We start from the raw sequence: 18304 nt of genomic DNA, 5'->3' as shown, positions 1-18304 counted from the left end.
GTTAACCCACCTCACCTCACCCAGTTGCTAAAATTAGTGGTTTTGAAGTTCATCCAAACAAACTTCAAACCTTAGGGAATATTTTAACGTGATAAGTAGCTTTCCAAAACAAAATTTGAAAAATGAGAAAATAAAGGGGCCAAAAAACGGGCCTTATCATACCTTATCCAAACAAACTTCAAACCTTAGGGAATATTTTAACATAATAAGTAGCTTTCCAAAACAGAATTTGTATTTGGTACTTTTACCTTCAATGTCTTTCAGCGTTACATGCCATGTTTACTTTATTTGCATGCAATTGTTCAAACAAAATTACATTCATTTGATACTCTATAAGCTTAATTGGAAGAGTAGTGAAATACTTTGCATGGGGTCTCAGGTTTTAAATCTAACAAGTATATTAACAAAGAACACGATTATTGATTGGTTTTTTTTTTTCATTACGTCTTATCAGTACTGTAGCGGTGACCAATAAAAAAAGAGACATAGATTATACGTCAATGATACATTACTAACTAAAAGACCATTATATTCTTTGTACCATATATAGTAACAGTCAAAATGTACTTCGGTCAACGATTTTACACCCCAATGAAGTTACAAAAAGAGGCATTCAATTCTTAAATAAAAGTTATCAGAACATGGCTGAGATCAGTATAATTCGAAGTCATTTATTTATAAAACTCTATTAAACAGAAATAGTTTTTAAAAACCTTATAAAACATTAAATTTGTTTTGAAATTCCACGAAACACATAATGTGGTAGCTATGAATAATGGAGATAATTGGCTTAAGTGTCCACGAAATTAAAAAAACTATTTTCATGGCATTTTCTCGTTTCCTAGATAGTTTATTACTCCATATGGTTTTGTTACCCTTTTCCACGAAAAGATCTTTATTGATACATTAATATGATTGTCAAAAATACATTGATCGTACCTTACATATTGCAATGTAAAATCCGCATGTGAACACATCTGTGGACATTGAACACTGAAAAGTGTTGGACTTTTTTTTTAAACTACTACCAAATATTTATTTACAAGGTATCACCTGTTGTGTTAGAATATCTGAATATCCGAGTACAGAATATCTATATACATATATTACATGTCTATTGTATGGGGGTCATGTCCTTGTTGAGATATCATATTGATCTTCTGTTTTTTGTCCGAAGAAATGATCATATGTATCTTCTCTCGTTTCGTCATTTATTTTATGACTTCCGGAGTCATAAATAGTATCAACGGCATTGTTACAATTATTATCCTCTGATTCATTGTGACTAATGATTCTCGAATGATCGTAGACTCTTTCATCAGATAAAACATATTGATCCTCATCGCCATCTTCTCTCGTTTCGTCATTTATTTTATGACTTCCGGAGTCATAAATGGTATCAACGGAATTGTTATAAATGTTATTCTCTGATTCCTCGTGACGATTACTTCCCGAATGATCGTAGACTCCTTCAGCAGTGAAACCATATCGATCCTCATCGCCAATGTTGTTCTCTGATTCCTCGTGACGATTACTTCCCGCATGATTGTAGACTCCTTCAGCAGTGAAACCATATCGATCCTCATCGCCAATGTTGTTCTCTGATTCCTCGTGACGATTACTTCCCGCATGATTGTAGACTCCTTCAGCAGTGAAACCATATCGATCCTCATCGCCAATGTTGTTCTCTGAATCCCCAACAGGCTTTGCAAACTCATAAACTGAAGGAGTGTTAGACAAATTTCGATTGAAACCTGTGACGGATGGATCTAATGCCATATTACTGTCTGTTGTTCTAGTTCCGTCGTCTTTAGTCTCATTAAATTGTAAAGTTTGTTCAGCTGTCTGATCCACCTTCGAATAGTAACCGTTATTTAGAGCTTGATTGTCTGATAGTGTTGTGTTCCGACGCACTGCAAATGCAGTATGAATATTTTTGCCATCGTCTTGCATAAGTCTGGAATGATTAGCGGTAATTAGTGGTACAGCTATATCTTGACTTCCTCCTAGAGTGTTTCTTATTTTTTCTATTGGTCTGCTCTTGAATGTACGCCTTCAATAAACATTACGTATAGAAGTATTTTTGTATTATGACTCAAATGCACTATGTAAAAAAAAGTCATCTGTATAATTTATTAACCTTAAAAAATCATGCATAAAGAGTATATTGCTTTAGTTCTAATGGATTCCATTTTTGTAGTGTAATAGAAATATGCAAACATTATTTCCACAAGAAAACTTCACGCATATATACGATTTTTTTTATTAATTAGAATCAAATATCAATTTGAAAAGGAGTTAGGAATTATAAGCTACCAAATATAATGAACATTACGTGGAACATTTCAAGAAGGAATATTGAAAACACTCAAAGTATAAATTTATATAAACATACCTTCTAATGAGAACAACTATCACAATTACAGCGCATGCTAGTAATAAACCACAAATAACCAAACCTACAACTAAACCTGCAAAATGTAAACAAATAATAATATGACATAGCCTTTACAGTTATCGGTTGGAGGCAACAGGGAATAATTTTATTTCAAAATTTGTTGTTACATGCGAAGGCCACATTTTGGATTGTTATGCTTTCTAAGCACTAGATAATTTATTAATTCTTAATGTATTTGTTTTGTGTGGATACATTTGATCTAATTAAGCTTTGTTTTTTAATGTCTGGTAAATGCATGCCAATTTAAACTGTGGGGTAAATGGTATTCTTTTCGTCTCTGTTTGTTTCGCAATGGTGTGGCCAGTTTTCCGTCGTCGTATCAGTTTTGAATGTCCCCTCTGTATCTTCCAGTTCTATCTTATATCGATATAGATAATCTAATGTTCACAAGTAAGACATAATAAGCGTAAAATAGTCTTTACCTGTTGCTAAAATATTTGTACCACTGGTATCATTTGTTACACTGGTATCACTTACTGTAAAGAAATTAATCAATGTATTAATATATCGGCCATAAAAATATTGCTATCATTGTCTCGAACATAACATTTGATTATCATAATAATCTCCGCCTCAAAGGTGAAATGGCTATATATAGAGTTTTAACTTCCATGTCTAAATATTTGAAATCTCACGAACCTCTCACATTTGTTGAATAATGGTGGGATATGAAAGAGGACAACCGGTTAATAGCAGATTCAGATTCAGATTCAATAGTTTATTAAAGTCTCACCACATACAACATGATTAAAACACGATACAATTATAAAATTAAATATACAGTAAACATATTTAAAAAAAATAAATATATGTATGTGCCATTCTTAAAAGAATTATGAGAGACTATTAAAATACATATAATACTTATTCATTTTATAAAATACTACAAATACAGTAGTAAATGTTTCTCCTTCTCTCAGCGTGAGTTTTAAAGTGCATTTTATAGATTATATTTCCCACCTGCTTCTCAATATGAAAATAATGTATGAATTACATATTTTCACACCTAAATATGATAAAAAAAAAAAAAAAAAGAAAACAATGCATTTGTGAACTTGAACCATGAATAAGATTTTGCAAGGTTCATAGTTTGAATAGGACAAAATTGCAATTTTAGAATCAATCGTCACGTGTCTGTGTCACGTTATTTGCCATCTCTATGATTGTTATTAACATATCATTTTAGCACAGAGATACGCCAAATATTTTTAAGTGAAAGCAACAATAATTATTGTTTTATTAACAGCAGATGGGAAATATAATCTATAGAATGCACTTTAAAACTCACGCTGAGAAAAATGACTCCCGTAGAATCTATTGTAAAATGCATGCCAGTTCCCTCATGGAGAGGTAAAAATATTATTTGTTTCCTTCATCTTGTCCCATGATGCAACTGATAGACACTATAAATTACTTGTCGCCTTTTGTGATGTTTATTACACATATCGATTCACCATTATCCTTCCATTGACTTATACTTCACCAATATCATTTAGTTAAAAATCACTATGGAATCTTCTTAACATGAACATACGTACATATGTATGAATTACATATTTTCACGCCTAAATGTTATAAAAAAAAAACAAAAATAATGCATTTGTGAACTTGAACCATGAATAAGATTTTGCAAGGTTCATAGTTTAAATAGGACAAAATTGCAATCTTAGAATAAATCGTCACGTGTCTGTGTCACGTTATTTGCCATTTCTATCATTGTTATTAACATATCATTTTAGCACAGAGATACGCCAAATATTTTTAAGTGAAAGCAACACTTACAATAATTATTGTTTTTTTAACTGTTACTATAGAAAAATATCAATCCTTCAAACATGTACAAGTACAGACGACGTGATTTCAAAGTTCCGTTATTCAAACAATTTTGTTTTCAAACCAATTGATGGAAAATATTCAACCGATTTTTAAATTACGAAAATCGCATATTTTGGTGATTGGAATAAATCAAAGATAAATATGCTGTAACTAAAGGCAAGTGTAAGTGTAGTTATGCTGAAATTGTCTGTTATCTAGAATTAATGTTTCCCATAACAATGTCGTGTTTCGTCATGCAGCAACAATACCTTAACTACAGAATTATAAAAAAAAAGTTATGGAACAATTTGATGTCAACTCTATTTAATCTGACGAAATACAGGGATCAAAAATAATATCTGAGTCTTTTACTGAAGAGAGAATCATTGATTCTTATTCTTGTTGTATTAAGAGTTAAGACCTACTTGCTCTTGGTACGTCTCTTGGTGAAGTAACTGATCCAACTGTTGTGTTTTCCGCAGCTAAAACAAATACATGATGAATATTTTTTAATAGTATCTATGGATGATTACAAAGAAATGAATGTTGAACCGAAGTTATTATCAAATTTTATGTTGAGACTGAAATAGTTTCCGTTGAAATATGAAGTCTGCTTATTTTAGGTAATACAAACTGCTAAAATATATGGAACAATCGAAACTTTAATAAACATTGCAATTGATGGATTCTAAAAACAATTTTTTAGTCTTATCATGTTTTACTTTCTACAGAAGAATCAAACTATTGTTTTTTCAGAATCGTATCTAATATATAGGTAATTATTGAACTGAATGCCATGGATTAACTAGAAGTTTGTATTGGATTCATGCAGAATAAAAAATATAAAAAATATGATACAGCTCACGAAAGACATTTGATTATATTTGTCAACTTGTTGAAATATGAGTGAATAGAATAAATGTGCTAAAATGAAAGTTTTTTCTGTAAGCATGAGTTCAATAAAATTTATACCTCACTTGATAAGAGTTCATAAAAAAATGTAATGTGCACATTCGATGAAAGGAAAAAGCTTCCAAGGGTATAATGAAAATATCACAAATCTAAGAAAAATACCAAGCATCTGACATAAAAGGAAACCATGAACAAAGAATTATCGAAACAGCAGTTTACAGTTTACAAAACGTTACATATCAACAAAAGAAGATGTGGTATGATTGCCAATGAGACAACTATCCACAGGAGACCAAATGATACAGAAATTAACAATTATGTGTCACCGTACAGCCTTTAACAATTAGCAAAGCCCATACCGTTAACTATAGACTAAGCAACACGTACTTAAAGAAAGCAGGGATAATCTGACATGTTCCTAAACTGTAATTAAATGGCACTCGGCATGATGTTTATTGCAAGTAAACAGAAGATGATAATATGCATCAAGTAATATATAAATCGAGATATTGAGGACTGGGGTTTGGCTTGAACAATTTGAATATGTCGGTATTCTGTGGTAATTGATGATACAGATATTCCCTACTGGTCAACCAAATCACAACAGCGTTTTAAAAAAAATTAACTATTGACTTCACTTAACCATTTTGAACATTTGGAATATCATCTTCTATGTAAGCAGCAATACTTTATCTTTATGGGAAAAAAAATGATAGAATAGTTATCAAAGGTACCAGGATTATGATTTAATACGCCAGACGCGCGTTTCGTCTACATAAGACTCAACCTCTTTATGATATACAAATGTATATATATATGTGTATATATAAGTGCCTATGGACGTTGCTAACTTCAACAACCAATTATGTATTTTTAAGGTAGCTAAATCCAAGTGCAACATGTACATTGAGCTGCAAAATTTTCTTATTTTCAAAGCAGCTAAATGCAAGAGGTCATATACATTGAGCTGCAAAATTTTCTTATTTTGAAGGCAGTTCAGTGCAACACAGACGTTGAGCTGCAAAAGTTTCTTATCATCTACATCCGATTTCACCTGGATAGATGCACGCTTGATAAAGCTAGTTGGTCTAGCGAAATATTGCGTTTATTTTCATCATTTTGTAAATATTTTAAACATTCTTATATTTACATACTAAATAGTGTGTTAAAATTACATTGTTAGGCAATCTATATGTGTATATATAAATGCGTTTTGTTAAAATATACATTTTCACTTTTTTGGGTCTTTTCGAAAATGTTGTTTGTGCTGTATTTAGACCCCTCTACCAAGAAATTTGTTTTGCATGCACAGTAAAAAAAATTGCGGTTTTTTTCGAACGCAATCATAGGTTTGAACGTTGTTTTCAATTTAGAATTGTTTATATTTTTTTCATTTGGGCTTGTATTATATTTGAAATCACCGAAGAGACATTAATTGTCGAAATCCAGATATGGTGTACCAATTTGTGCACCTCATGTTTGCGGTATACCATCTTTTCCGCTTTTTATTGTTTTCTGTTTGGTATTCAATTAATAAAAAGATCATTTTGTTACATCTGTTGATCCGTTTATTTGGCAATCGCTATCGCAGTCAGCAGGGTTTAAGAACATCCGTTGTTCGACCTGTTAGTTAAATACGTTTTGTTAAAATATACTTTTGAACTTTTTTGGTCTTTTGGAAAATGTTGTTTGTGCTGTATTTAAACACCTCTACCAAAAAAATTGTTTTCCATGCGCACGTATACAATTATTTTTATCCAACGCAATCATAGAATTGAACGTTTTTTTCAATTACGACTTGTATATATGTATATACTCAAAGTGCATGGTCTGCTTCAATTTTGCCACATACATGTATATAAGGAAATTTTACAACTGGATATCTGTTTTCATCGCTCTGGTTTGTCGTAAAGTCTTGATCTTACCCGGTCCTTGATGTCAATCAAAAGATATAAGCCAATATGTGAAACAGACTAAACAATATTATGTGGTATCCTCTTTTATTTGATGGAATAGTTCCATTTAAAATAGGCTTTCGTTTGTTTAGCGAGAAGACATCATCTATGATAAAACATCTACAGAAAATAAAGTTAAATGGTAAATGAAATCTTCTTTTGAAGGTTACGCATGAACTGCTCTTCCTCTAGTAATGGAAAAGACGCTAGAATATCTAAACAAAATGCAAGGGTCATACAGGAGATCAAAATCAACTATTTCATACACCTCAAACAATAAAGTTGTTATTTGAAGAATAGAAGATAATTTGTGTTACTTTTTGTCCTAAGCGTTCGGTCCTACGTTGATAAGAATGAATAATAAACTTGACAGCAAAGATGCACACAGATGAATTAAGACCAAAAAAGATATACAAGAGATGCCGAGCAGGCATTTCCAACGATTGGAAAGCAAAATTTCTCAGAATGAAAGAAACATTCATAAAGTATAAGTGTTTATATTACTATACATATAACTTTCAAGGATGCTGTTGAAATTGATGAAAAGCTGGAACCCAATCTGGTCACTGTGAAGTGCTACAATGTTTATATATAAGCAGCACATAATCAGTAACAAAAAAGGCTGTTAACTTGTAAATTTTTAGACACCAATAATTTCAGAAGTTAAAATGTTTACCTTCACTTGAATCGTTCGTTTTGGCAATAACTGAAGAAACTGTAGACATTCCAGCAGCTGAAAAACACAATATAATTAGTTCACTTATTAATAAATAAATCTCTACATAACTATAAACAAATATTTAAAAACTAGAGTGCACACGCCTGCATGTCTTGCCAATATAATTAATTCAATAGAGTAAACCCCCACATAACAACCAACAAATATATAGAAACTAGGATGCACCCACTTACATGTCTTGCCTTCTTTACTAATAAGTATTGAAGGTATGTTGAAAATTCTTGACATCTGGCCTCGCGGTCATAAAACTTTTTGAGCATGATTTTTGTACTCAGACTCGAAAATCAACCAATGAAATTGCCGGATTTCATGTTTCGAGCATGACTTTTGTGCTCAGGGCACTAAGCAAAGTTTTATGCCTTCAAGGCCAGGGTTCTTGCATGGTCTTCTTCATTATACTTTCCTAAAAACCCATTGTTTTTTTCATTATTGAATAATGAATAATGAACTATGAATAATGGACGTACTTCAGCGCGGTTTGTTTTTTTTAGTTGTAGTATCGACGGTGGTGAAAATAATTTTTCGGCATGCTCCTTCTAAATCATTCTGTATAGAGGTACAATGTATGTATTAGATGTATAAAATATGTAGATATGTATGAGGTTGAACTAAAACTTCAGTGTAGAAAAGGAGGCAATATTAAACAGCACTTTATAAAATGGCGAAGATTTACAAATGTAGTAATTCTCAAAATACATGGGAATCCTCCCACTACATATCAAATCATTTTAATTCAACACTTTCATGTTCAGGGTCAAAGCAAAAATGAAAGAAAAGTGCATTAGAAACATAGTAAATATAGTATTTTAAATATGAAAGATATAAGTACTTTTGGTAAAAACCTGATACACAAGGTACATATAAAAGCCACTGATTATCGTTATAATCGGTTTAAATTGTAGACATGTAGTGCAGTATTTCCTGAAATAAGTGCGTTCTTAATATTACTGACCCCCTCCCCTTTTTGCAGCCATAATTACCCGAACATTTAGAATAACCTAGCTGAATTAAGGAAAGCTGTCCACGTTTCGCATTACAAAATGGAATATTATATATAAAACACAGTCATATTAATTTGATTTATTTACTCGAATACATTTTCGTATTATCCTATAGTTTATTTTCCCGTTCCCCTGCCTGAAACCCTGCTTTATTTTCTATTTAAAATGGTTCAAATGTGTATTTTCTATGTTCGTGATGTTTGCAGCATGTTGCACGCTACAAGCTAATAAATAAGGAATTATCCATAGCAGCATGCTATAGTACAGTTTATGCTCGAGACGAGCAATTCGGGGGAGAAGTTGAGAATATAACCAGAAGAAAAGTGACGTTAGGAACTTTTCAAATAATACAAAAAGTGTTGTTTAAGAACATTATTGAGTGTCGTTTTAAATTTAATATTCCCTGTTTTAAATGTTTCTTTATTTTTAAATATAATATTAATATATGTTTCTTTATTTCAAATACCCAAATAGATTATAGATTTCAATAATTTACAACTTATTCCGATGTCAGTTAAAAGTGCGAAAGATAATACATGTATCTTACACTAAACTACAAAAGAAGCAATTATCGCTATTTTAATAGTTTTAATAGCTGAAGAACAATATTCTGATTATTATTGTATAAGATTGGACAATAATAGATATATTTTATCAGAACACTTTGTAATGTTATAAGGTTATTAACTTTGAATGAATGTTTAAGGTGGTACCTAACACTACAGGGAGATAACTCTGTAAACTCAGCTTTAAACGTTTTAATTACGTTGTGTTGTAAAAGGAATATTAAGCTTCTCAATGATCAAAATTGGTGTTTGTCAAACTGCTATATAACCAGTGTAATTTTTCTGACAAAACGGTTGGTTCAAAATTTTTGAAATTTTTATATTTTTATTAAAGGGTCAAAGTAAATATTTTGAAAAAAATTTAAGAAAATTAAACGAGCCAAATAAATTTTAGTGAAAGTGTTGGGTACCACCTCAATTGTTTTGTGAAGTGTTGCTTGGGCAGTCTTCACTTAGCCTTCAAGCTGTAAACGTGTGTGCATACATTTGTACATATATTATATAGTTTACGGTCTTGCGTTTAAAGCAGACTCAGTGTCTATTATAGACCAAAGAGACTGTTATGTTAACCACGAATTTACGAGGTTACAAGTACCAGGTACAAAAAATTTTGCTCCTATATCATTGAAATGTATTGAAATAATTGGTTAATTAAGATTATAATCTAACAATTTGCCAACATGATGAAGTGTCTCCAAATATGCATTCAGCTAATAACAGCCTTTTTCAATTTTTTTTTAGTGCAATATGCATTCGAACACGGTTGCCCATTCAAACAGTTACTGTGAGGTATGGGTTTTGCTTATTGTTGAAGGCTGTACAGGGACCTATATCTGTTAACCTCTGCGTTATTTGGTCTCTGAAGGATAGTTGTCACATTGCCAATCATACCTGATCTTCTTATTTTTATATGATACAGAGAAGAAATCATTTTTTTTACATAATGAAAATTATGATTACCTACCCATGCCATTTGGTATCTGGTGATAGTTGCCTCATTAGTTGGCAAAGCATACTGCATCTCTTTATTTTTATATAATACATTAAACACTAGAAAAACAATAATCAGAACAATAAACAAACAACGTGCATGAAATAACGACAGTTGCATATACCTCATGAAATAAATAAATTAAACATCACACGCGAATAAGCGCTGTAAAACAAACTAATTCGTTACATTTGAGAAAAAAAACAAATCAAATTTATTAAAATCGCTATATTAATTTTGCAGGTTTTCCAGAAAATACCTTTATGAGCAACTCAAATATAATCAGCTATGCCGGGGACACGACATTCACAATAGTTGATTTAAATGTAAAGCAACACACAACATCATGTTCACAATTTTAGAAGTGTATTCAGACAGAAAAACAGACGGATGCCATTAAAATGCGTTGTAGTGAAGAAACATCATGCACTATTTCCACGATTATTCAATATTCCTGCATATTCAATGACTATGGACACGTATCTATTTCATATGTATGCATAGGTGAATATTGAGCCTTAATTCATTTAGTATAAGAGAGATGGGAGTGGAAGATTTTACAAAACAATGAAGTCAAAAAGGACGAAAGAAAAAAATGATAAGTCTGAAAAAAATTAAATATATTAGATAGCAATTATTACTCTTAATGACAAATTGTTCAAATACAGTCAACTCTGCCGATATCTAAAAATATTCTTGATGTTACCAGTACTATATTAGAATATGCTAACAATAACTAAACTGGCGCTTGACGATATTTACTTTAATTTATTTTTTATGACACTTAAAAGTCAATACTTTGCGCGTGCATTTGCATATGTATGCATCCAATCCATAGTTGACCTTAGTTTGAGATTTTCTGCGCATGTGCTCATTTTTGGATTTGATAAAGCCTTTAAAACTGATATCGATCACATGACGTCATACATATTATGCGTTTGCTAAAGACTGATCACGGATCACTGATACAGCTAGCCAAATCGACATAGATATCGATATTATCATGGATGACTGATACAGCTAGCCCAACCGACATAGATATCGATATTATCACAGATGACTGATACAGCTAGCCCAACCGACATAGATTGATATCGATATTATCACGGGTGACTGATACAGGTAGCCCAACCGACATAGATATCGATATTATCACGGATGACTGATACAGCTAGCCCAACCGACAAATATTGATATCGATATTATCACGGGTGACTGATACAGCTTGCCCAACCGACATAGATATCGATATTATCACGAATGACTGATACAGCTAGGCCAACCGACATAGATTGATATCGATATTATCACGGATGACTGATACAGCTGGCCCAACCGACATAGATTGCATAACAAATTCAATCTACTTGTTTTAACTAGAAGTATATAATACAGCTGGTCTCGATTACCCGAAATGCCGGTTTAAAAAATCAATACGGATTCTAATTGTGCGTTTATAGTTTCTTCTAGTTTCCGTAACGCATTCCTGATTTTTATTTCATAGTCACGGATAGCACGCGCGAGCATATCTGTTGTATTTTATACAGAAATAGAATATTATGATGCAGTTTCTCCCGATTGTCCTTAGCCAATCAAAATTACGGATTATAATTAAACATACATGTAATGTTATTATTCTAAATTAAATATAAAGAAATATGTATTCGAAATAACGTACTTGTTAGAAAAATCATGACACAGTACAAACACAGCATAAATTCCGGTTTTCTCAATAATTTACGCTAATCATTTGAACAAGACTTTTATGCTTAAACTATACATGTATACTCTACATATTCATCACATATCTCCAAAATGTACCACTCAATAGCATACTTTCAAAGAAAAATTTAATAAGAATTGAATGCTTCTTTTTTTTTTTTTTTTTTTTTATAGATAAATGCTTTTGGTGTGTACCAGCGTTGGCCGAATCATTTTTTGTTTAATGTGCTGAAGCGCTTCTTAGTAATGCCCGCGTCACACTGTCTGACTGTCCCGATTTTTATATACGATGGACACCCGAATGCGAAAATTGTAAGTTCGTACGAAGTTGGTCCCGATCTCGTTAAAATACCAAAAAGTGACCGAAGCAAGTACGATGAATAACGAAGTCTATACGATGGTGCCAAAATTATATACGATAGCAAAAGATGGACATACGAAGGTTAACCGAAGACGGGTATTTAAGCTTCATATCTCAGCCGAAGCCTACACGATAGATCACGAAGGCTACACGATGGATTACGATGATAGCGCGATGGCCATACGATGTCTAAAAGAGGTCGTGTACAGCTTACGATGCATTTAAATTATATGCCGAAGGCATCACGCGTTTTAAATTGTTTGATCAATATTGAATATATATTATATTGTACATTTAATTTCTGGTTTCGTGATAAGACGGAAGACCATGGGCTTGAAGGGTAAAACTTGACTCTAATTAGTCTCTGCATATAATGCCACCAAAATCAGGGAGAGGGAGGGGTATTTCTGTACAAGTCTGCCATGCATGGCGGGAAATCGATCTTTTTGTCTAATTCTAATAAAACTTAGTTTAGTATCTCCTCGCCTACTACATGTAAGTTGCGTGTAGATAAAATTGTTATTGACACTCTAGAACCAAAATGCTCAAAACTTGGTATGGTGTTACTCGTTAAAAATATCTTAAGCGCTATTGACTTTAAAGTTCAAAGGTCAAGGTCACAGTGGCAGTTATAATACAAGGCAATATCACCCTTGTGGACACTCTAAAACCAAAATGCTTCAAATGATTTTAACCACATTTGGTTTATTGTTCCTCCTTGTAATGATCTGATATTTTTTACGTTCAAGGCCAAAGGTCATGCAGATGGACTTGTTTTTCTCCTTGAAATAGCATAATACACAGGAAATTGGTTGCTCATTTTTTTTACCTGCTGGTTCTAAAGACAATATTAAAGGGATTTCCAGTTACTGAATGTTTTGGTTGATTTCTAAAAAAAAAAATAGTTTATGTATCAAATATGCATATTCAATTTACCATTTTCTGCATGTGTCATATACAAATATAGGGAAAAATTCGTGTGACAACAACTCAGACGATACATGAAAAATCAGAATAATGAAGAAAAAGTTGGTTTCCCTATATACGTGTACCTGCAGTGTTGGTGTACGAGACGCGTTTATGATTTTCATTATGTTACTTGATATGAAAAATTGACAAAAAATAATATTTTATTGTAAAAGTAAATCCTGAGCCTGTAATAGCTGCTCTTCTTGTTCCATTTGAATTAATTAATAGAAACAACGCTGTCGCCTTTCTTGTTCTCATAGAATCATATGATATGAGCTCCATGTTTTGTGAACGTCTTTCTTAACTGTCGTATTAGACTGACCAGTGCATATCGCGCATCGCACTTTAAATGTATTTTAGCGTGAAAATTAACTTACATTTAGCTGGATTTAATGCCTTCGTAGTTCCATTTTGTCGCTTCGTACTTTTATTAGATGGCAACACGACGGGATTACGAGGTCTTCATTCGTGTAGACATCGTAATGTCAAAACTGCCCGATGGAAACGATAGAAATACGAATGCAATACGATGTTCAAAGATGCATTCCCGGTGACAATACGATGGTGTGGATGGTGATACGAACTCAATACGAACCCTCAACATCGGACGCACCTTCGTTTTTTTTTTAACATGTTAAAAAATTTAGAACCCTTCCCGAAGTTGTCCCCGAAGGCTAGAAAAAGTGGCCGATGGTTCTACGGTGGTTTAAGATGGCACTACAAATAGCCCGATCTGGATACGATCAGACCCGATTTTGAAAATTTCCATAATCGTGTTGCCATCGGCGTAAAAATCGGGACAGTGTGACGCATGATTAACACTTTTACAACCCTATAAATTATAAAAAGAAGCATTTTTATAATTATATTTTTAAGATGCAACCATGAAACAAAAAGAAACATCGATTTTTTTTTTAATGCAATATTTTCACATTGTCACGGAATGCACTTGCAGCCATGTGTTATATTTTTTTTTAACGGAATAAACATTAGGAGAGGTAGGAAACGAAATGTATTGTATTTTAAACTTGGCCTTCGTAAAACGTAGATTTTACTGTTGCAGATTGAGTTTAGTATACCTTGCGACGCATTTTAAAATAATTTCCGTTTTGGTAAAAATTTTGGCTTAAAAAGGCATAAAATGAAAAAGTCCGCAAAACTGACTGTTACATCATAAGTATACAACCAACATAAACCATACGTGTTTATACTTTTCGTATGCTTGGAAAGGGTACAAATATTGACACAAAAAAAAAAGATTTTGAGGCACAAAATGTGACGTTTTTGTTTATTTTTTTTTAGAAACATACCAACAAAATTCGGAATTCGAAATGGTGTCTTTCCTTAGTTACGGACTGATGAAACGTGGATTCTAACCCTTCAAAATATTTGTCAACAGCCAATGAAAATGATTGTACTAAACGATTCGCATAAGATGTATGATATTGGAGTGCCGTGTAATTGTTGTCAGCCAATCAAAATTACAGATTCTAATGAAACATTTGTCATGTAATGTAACTATTGATAAACATATGAATTAATACGATGTCAAATTTGTTCATATGAACCTGAAATGACTACAAAATATCAAAAAAAAAACCATTTGCATTATTTTTGTATGAACAATCGGCACTCCGCAAATCATATCACCCCCCTGTATTTTTATCCAAAGTTAAGGGATAATCGTTTAAACCACAGCTGTCAAAATGCGTATGGTCTATAAAATAGTTCCTAACTTTTGTCTGCATATTAACAAAATATAAATCACACCAACATAACAAAATTACAAACTCCAATATTTTCCTCATTACTAAACAACCAGGAAGGATCAGGTGTAATTAGTTTTCCGTCGTATATCAATTGAATAAACATAGTTACGTTAAGTATGTGGTCATACTTGTTAGAAATACTTCACAAGGAAAGTGTTGTTTTAAAACGCACATACATAAGTATGACTTGTTTTCTTGTCCGCTTATTAATATCAGTACACAATTAGATCGACCAGCGACAACTCTAGATGAAGCCGACAAGGAAAGGTTTTACTCGATTGACAAAAACTATGTTTGGTATGTAGCCAACAAAAGCCCAGTGGTCTAGGTTATGTGCTAGAGAACCATGTTAAACTTATGAAATCAGTCTGTTACGTTTTCAATAAAATGAAATATCTCTTTAAAAACATTTACCTCTGTTATTTTTTTTGAATTACATTTGTGTTTTTGGATCATCACATGTAAAACGTGTCTATTATTTGCTGGATATTTTATACAGACAGTGTTCTATAATGTCCTATCCAAATGAAGCGATGGCACTCATAATAACGCGTCAATGCACCACACAGGCTGTTAAAGGGAGATTTCATTTACGTACGCCATTCCTAATAAAAAAAGTTCAGCTCTCAGAGATTTATGTAAAGTGTGAAGATAAAATATAAAAATAAGAAGATGTGGTATGATTGCTACTGATAATTCTCCAACTGGAAACAGTCTTTTATTTTCAATAGGACTATTTCAAAGTTTTGACTTAGAGAGTATAACGTTCTTCGCAACATTTGCACGAAGTATCATTGCTTACAACAATTGTATTTGCATGCATCTAACTAAGAAATACATTTATGTTTTCCGCGTTTCCCAGTGGTAGACATATTTATAATTTTGTGGATGTATCCGGCGAAGTTACAAATTGAATTCAAATGCGTAAAAGATTTAAAGCTACATTTCATTATGTTAGCGATATGTTTTTATTAATTATCGTTCAATTGTATGTTTTTTATAGTTATGTATATATAACATGTATAAGTGTTCCAGACCGTATGGGTATTTGGACCGTACGCGTACGGTCTGGACCGTATGCGTACTTTTTCAAAATACTCATACGGTCGGACCGTACGCGTACGGTCTGACTAATATTAAAAAGTTGGTCAAGTTTATTAGTTACAAATGCATATAGCAGATCAACATAACTTAACTATCAAATTAATCTAAAAAAGTTCAATTGTAATTGAAACAAAAACTTTATATTTTTTAACTTTTTTTAAATTCAGGCTAATTAAATCTGTTAGTCTCTTGTATTAAGCATGTCGATCAGTAATACATTAATTGAATTATGATCACTGAAATTGAAGACATCGGAAGTAAACATAATGTGGGAGGTCAATTGTTTTAGAATATTTAGCAACTTTACCAAATAAATGCAAATGCAAAGGAACATGCATGAACTGCATACATGAAAATGTAAAAAATATTACGTTACTTGAATTGTGTCACCTTGGGCGAGAGTACCAAAATGGGATTCAGATATAAAATTAAACAAATACTTAATTTCAATTGTTCGTTTGTTCATTTTATCTATCTAATTGTAATAAATTATCAATAACAATTTGTAAAACTAAAAATAAAGATTGTGATAAATGCTTGTTTCAATTTAACCCATATGATCAAATAACATGTATGGTCGTATGGTCAGCTCGTACTGGACCGTACGCGTATACTCATACGGTCCGACCGTACGCGTATGGTCGGACCGTACGAGTATACGTATACGGTCCGGACCGTACGCGTACGGTCCAAATACTCATATGGTCTGGAACATAAGCAAAATGTTCTGTACCTGTAACATAGAAAGTTCCAGAAAATAAATCCATAAATGCTATATACAATAAAACAATGGCTGTCTTCATTTTATCCATTCTTCTTCAAATAAAGTTAAAAAGGAAAGTTAGATAATATGAAGTGGAAAACAAGTACTTTAATCAAATTCATTTCCGTTTTGATGACTCGAGCGACACAAGACATTACGTCAACACAATTTATTTCATTGACGTATTTGTAAGAAATTACATGTACAACTGTACTACTACGCATAATCTATGTTATCCGTTTAAAAACTTTAAGATAAAAAGTTCTTCAGTTTTACTAAATTTTAGTCTAAGAGAAAACAATGATGAAATCAGTTTTCTCTTCATACATCTATGCTTCGAACATGTATAAGAGATTTTGATATTTTAAACATGACAATCAGAAGTAATGTATTAAATGAAAGTATCTTACGATATGACATTGTCCCGACATACATCTTATGCTACCGTCCCAGGTTATGGGGAGGAATTGGCACAATCAAACTATTTTAACCCCGCAACATTCTGTATATGCCAGCATGAAGATTAGTAGTTAACTGTCGTTGGTTTGTGTCTGTCATATTTGTTTTTCGTAAATTGCTTTGCTATAAATTAGGCTTTTACGTTTTCTCAATTATATTGTTTAATATTTTTCATGTCGGGACCTTTAATAGTCGACTATACGGCATGGGTTTGTCTCATTGTTGAAGGCCGTACTTTACCTTTAATATGACATGTCTTGTCCATTCGTTCTTGATGCGTTTTGTTATTTGATTTTGCCATGTGATTATGGACTTTCCCAATTGATCTTCCTCTAGGTTCAGTATTTTTGTGATTTTACTTTTTACATTTATTTCATTTGAACTTCGGTGGATATATTTGTCAATGGAAACCATACTACATGTCCCCTTTTTATATAAGAACATGTTTTAGGATGGTCATTCCTTCGCTTGTAATTTGATAACCCTCAAACCATTTTTGTCTTATTCATATGTAGTATATATAATATGAACATAATATGTAAGTAATATTTTCAAGTATGCAAGTAAATCGCCATTTTCTGTTTTTACGCAAAATAATCTGTTACACTACAGAGCTAGCCCACGTGGACTTTATCATTTCCACGAGCCCACGGTGGGCGTGTGCATTGGGTGGACATTTCGGTCCACACCCGCCCACGTATCCACTTGTCCACGGTATGT

At 32.4% G+C, this 18304-nt stretch overlaps 1 protein-coding gene across 1 annotated transcript; it reads right to left on the bottom strand.

Annotated features, from left to right (window-relative positions):
• Positions 1-657: 657 nt before the first annotated feature.
• Positions 658-17259, bottom strand: LOC139488978 (uncharacterized). Its single transcript, XM_071274975.1, has 6 exons — positions 17096-17259; positions 7817-7873; positions 4699-4755; positions 2881-2934; positions 2396-2471; positions 658-2053 (listed from the first exon to the last, which is right to left on the bottom strand). Exons 1-6 carry the CDS (start codon positions 17172-17174, stop codon positions 1129-1131), a joined length of 1248 nt encoding a protein of 415 aa, XP_071131076.1. The 5' UTR covers positions 17175-17259; the 3' UTR covers positions 658-1128.
• Between the last annotated feature and the right edge of the window lie 1045 nt (positions 17260-18304).

This window comes from Mytilus edulis, chromosome 9, assembly GCF_963676685.1.
Source record: "Mytilus edulis chromosome 9, xbMytEdul2.2, whole genome shotgun sequence".
Lineage (NCBI taxonomy): Eukaryota > Metazoa > Mollusca > Bivalvia > Mytilida > Mytilidae > Mytilus > Mytilus edulis.
This window is presented reverse-complemented; position numbering and strand designations above follow the sequence as displayed.

Bases quoted from the DNA above. Each gene is read 5' to 3' on its own strand.
- LOC139488978 (XM_071274975.1), bottom strand. From the start codon at position 17,174: ATGGATAAAATGAAGACAGCCATTGTTTTATTGTATATAGCATTTATG. The intron at 4,756-7,816 runs GTAAACATTTTA...TATTTGTTTTAG, and splicing joins AACGAACGATTCAAGTGAAG to CTGCGGAAAACACAACAGTT. The intron at 2,472-2,880 runs GTAAAGACTATT...TACATTTTGCAG, and splicing joins TACAAATATTTTAGCAACAG to GTTTAGTTGTAGGTTTGGTT.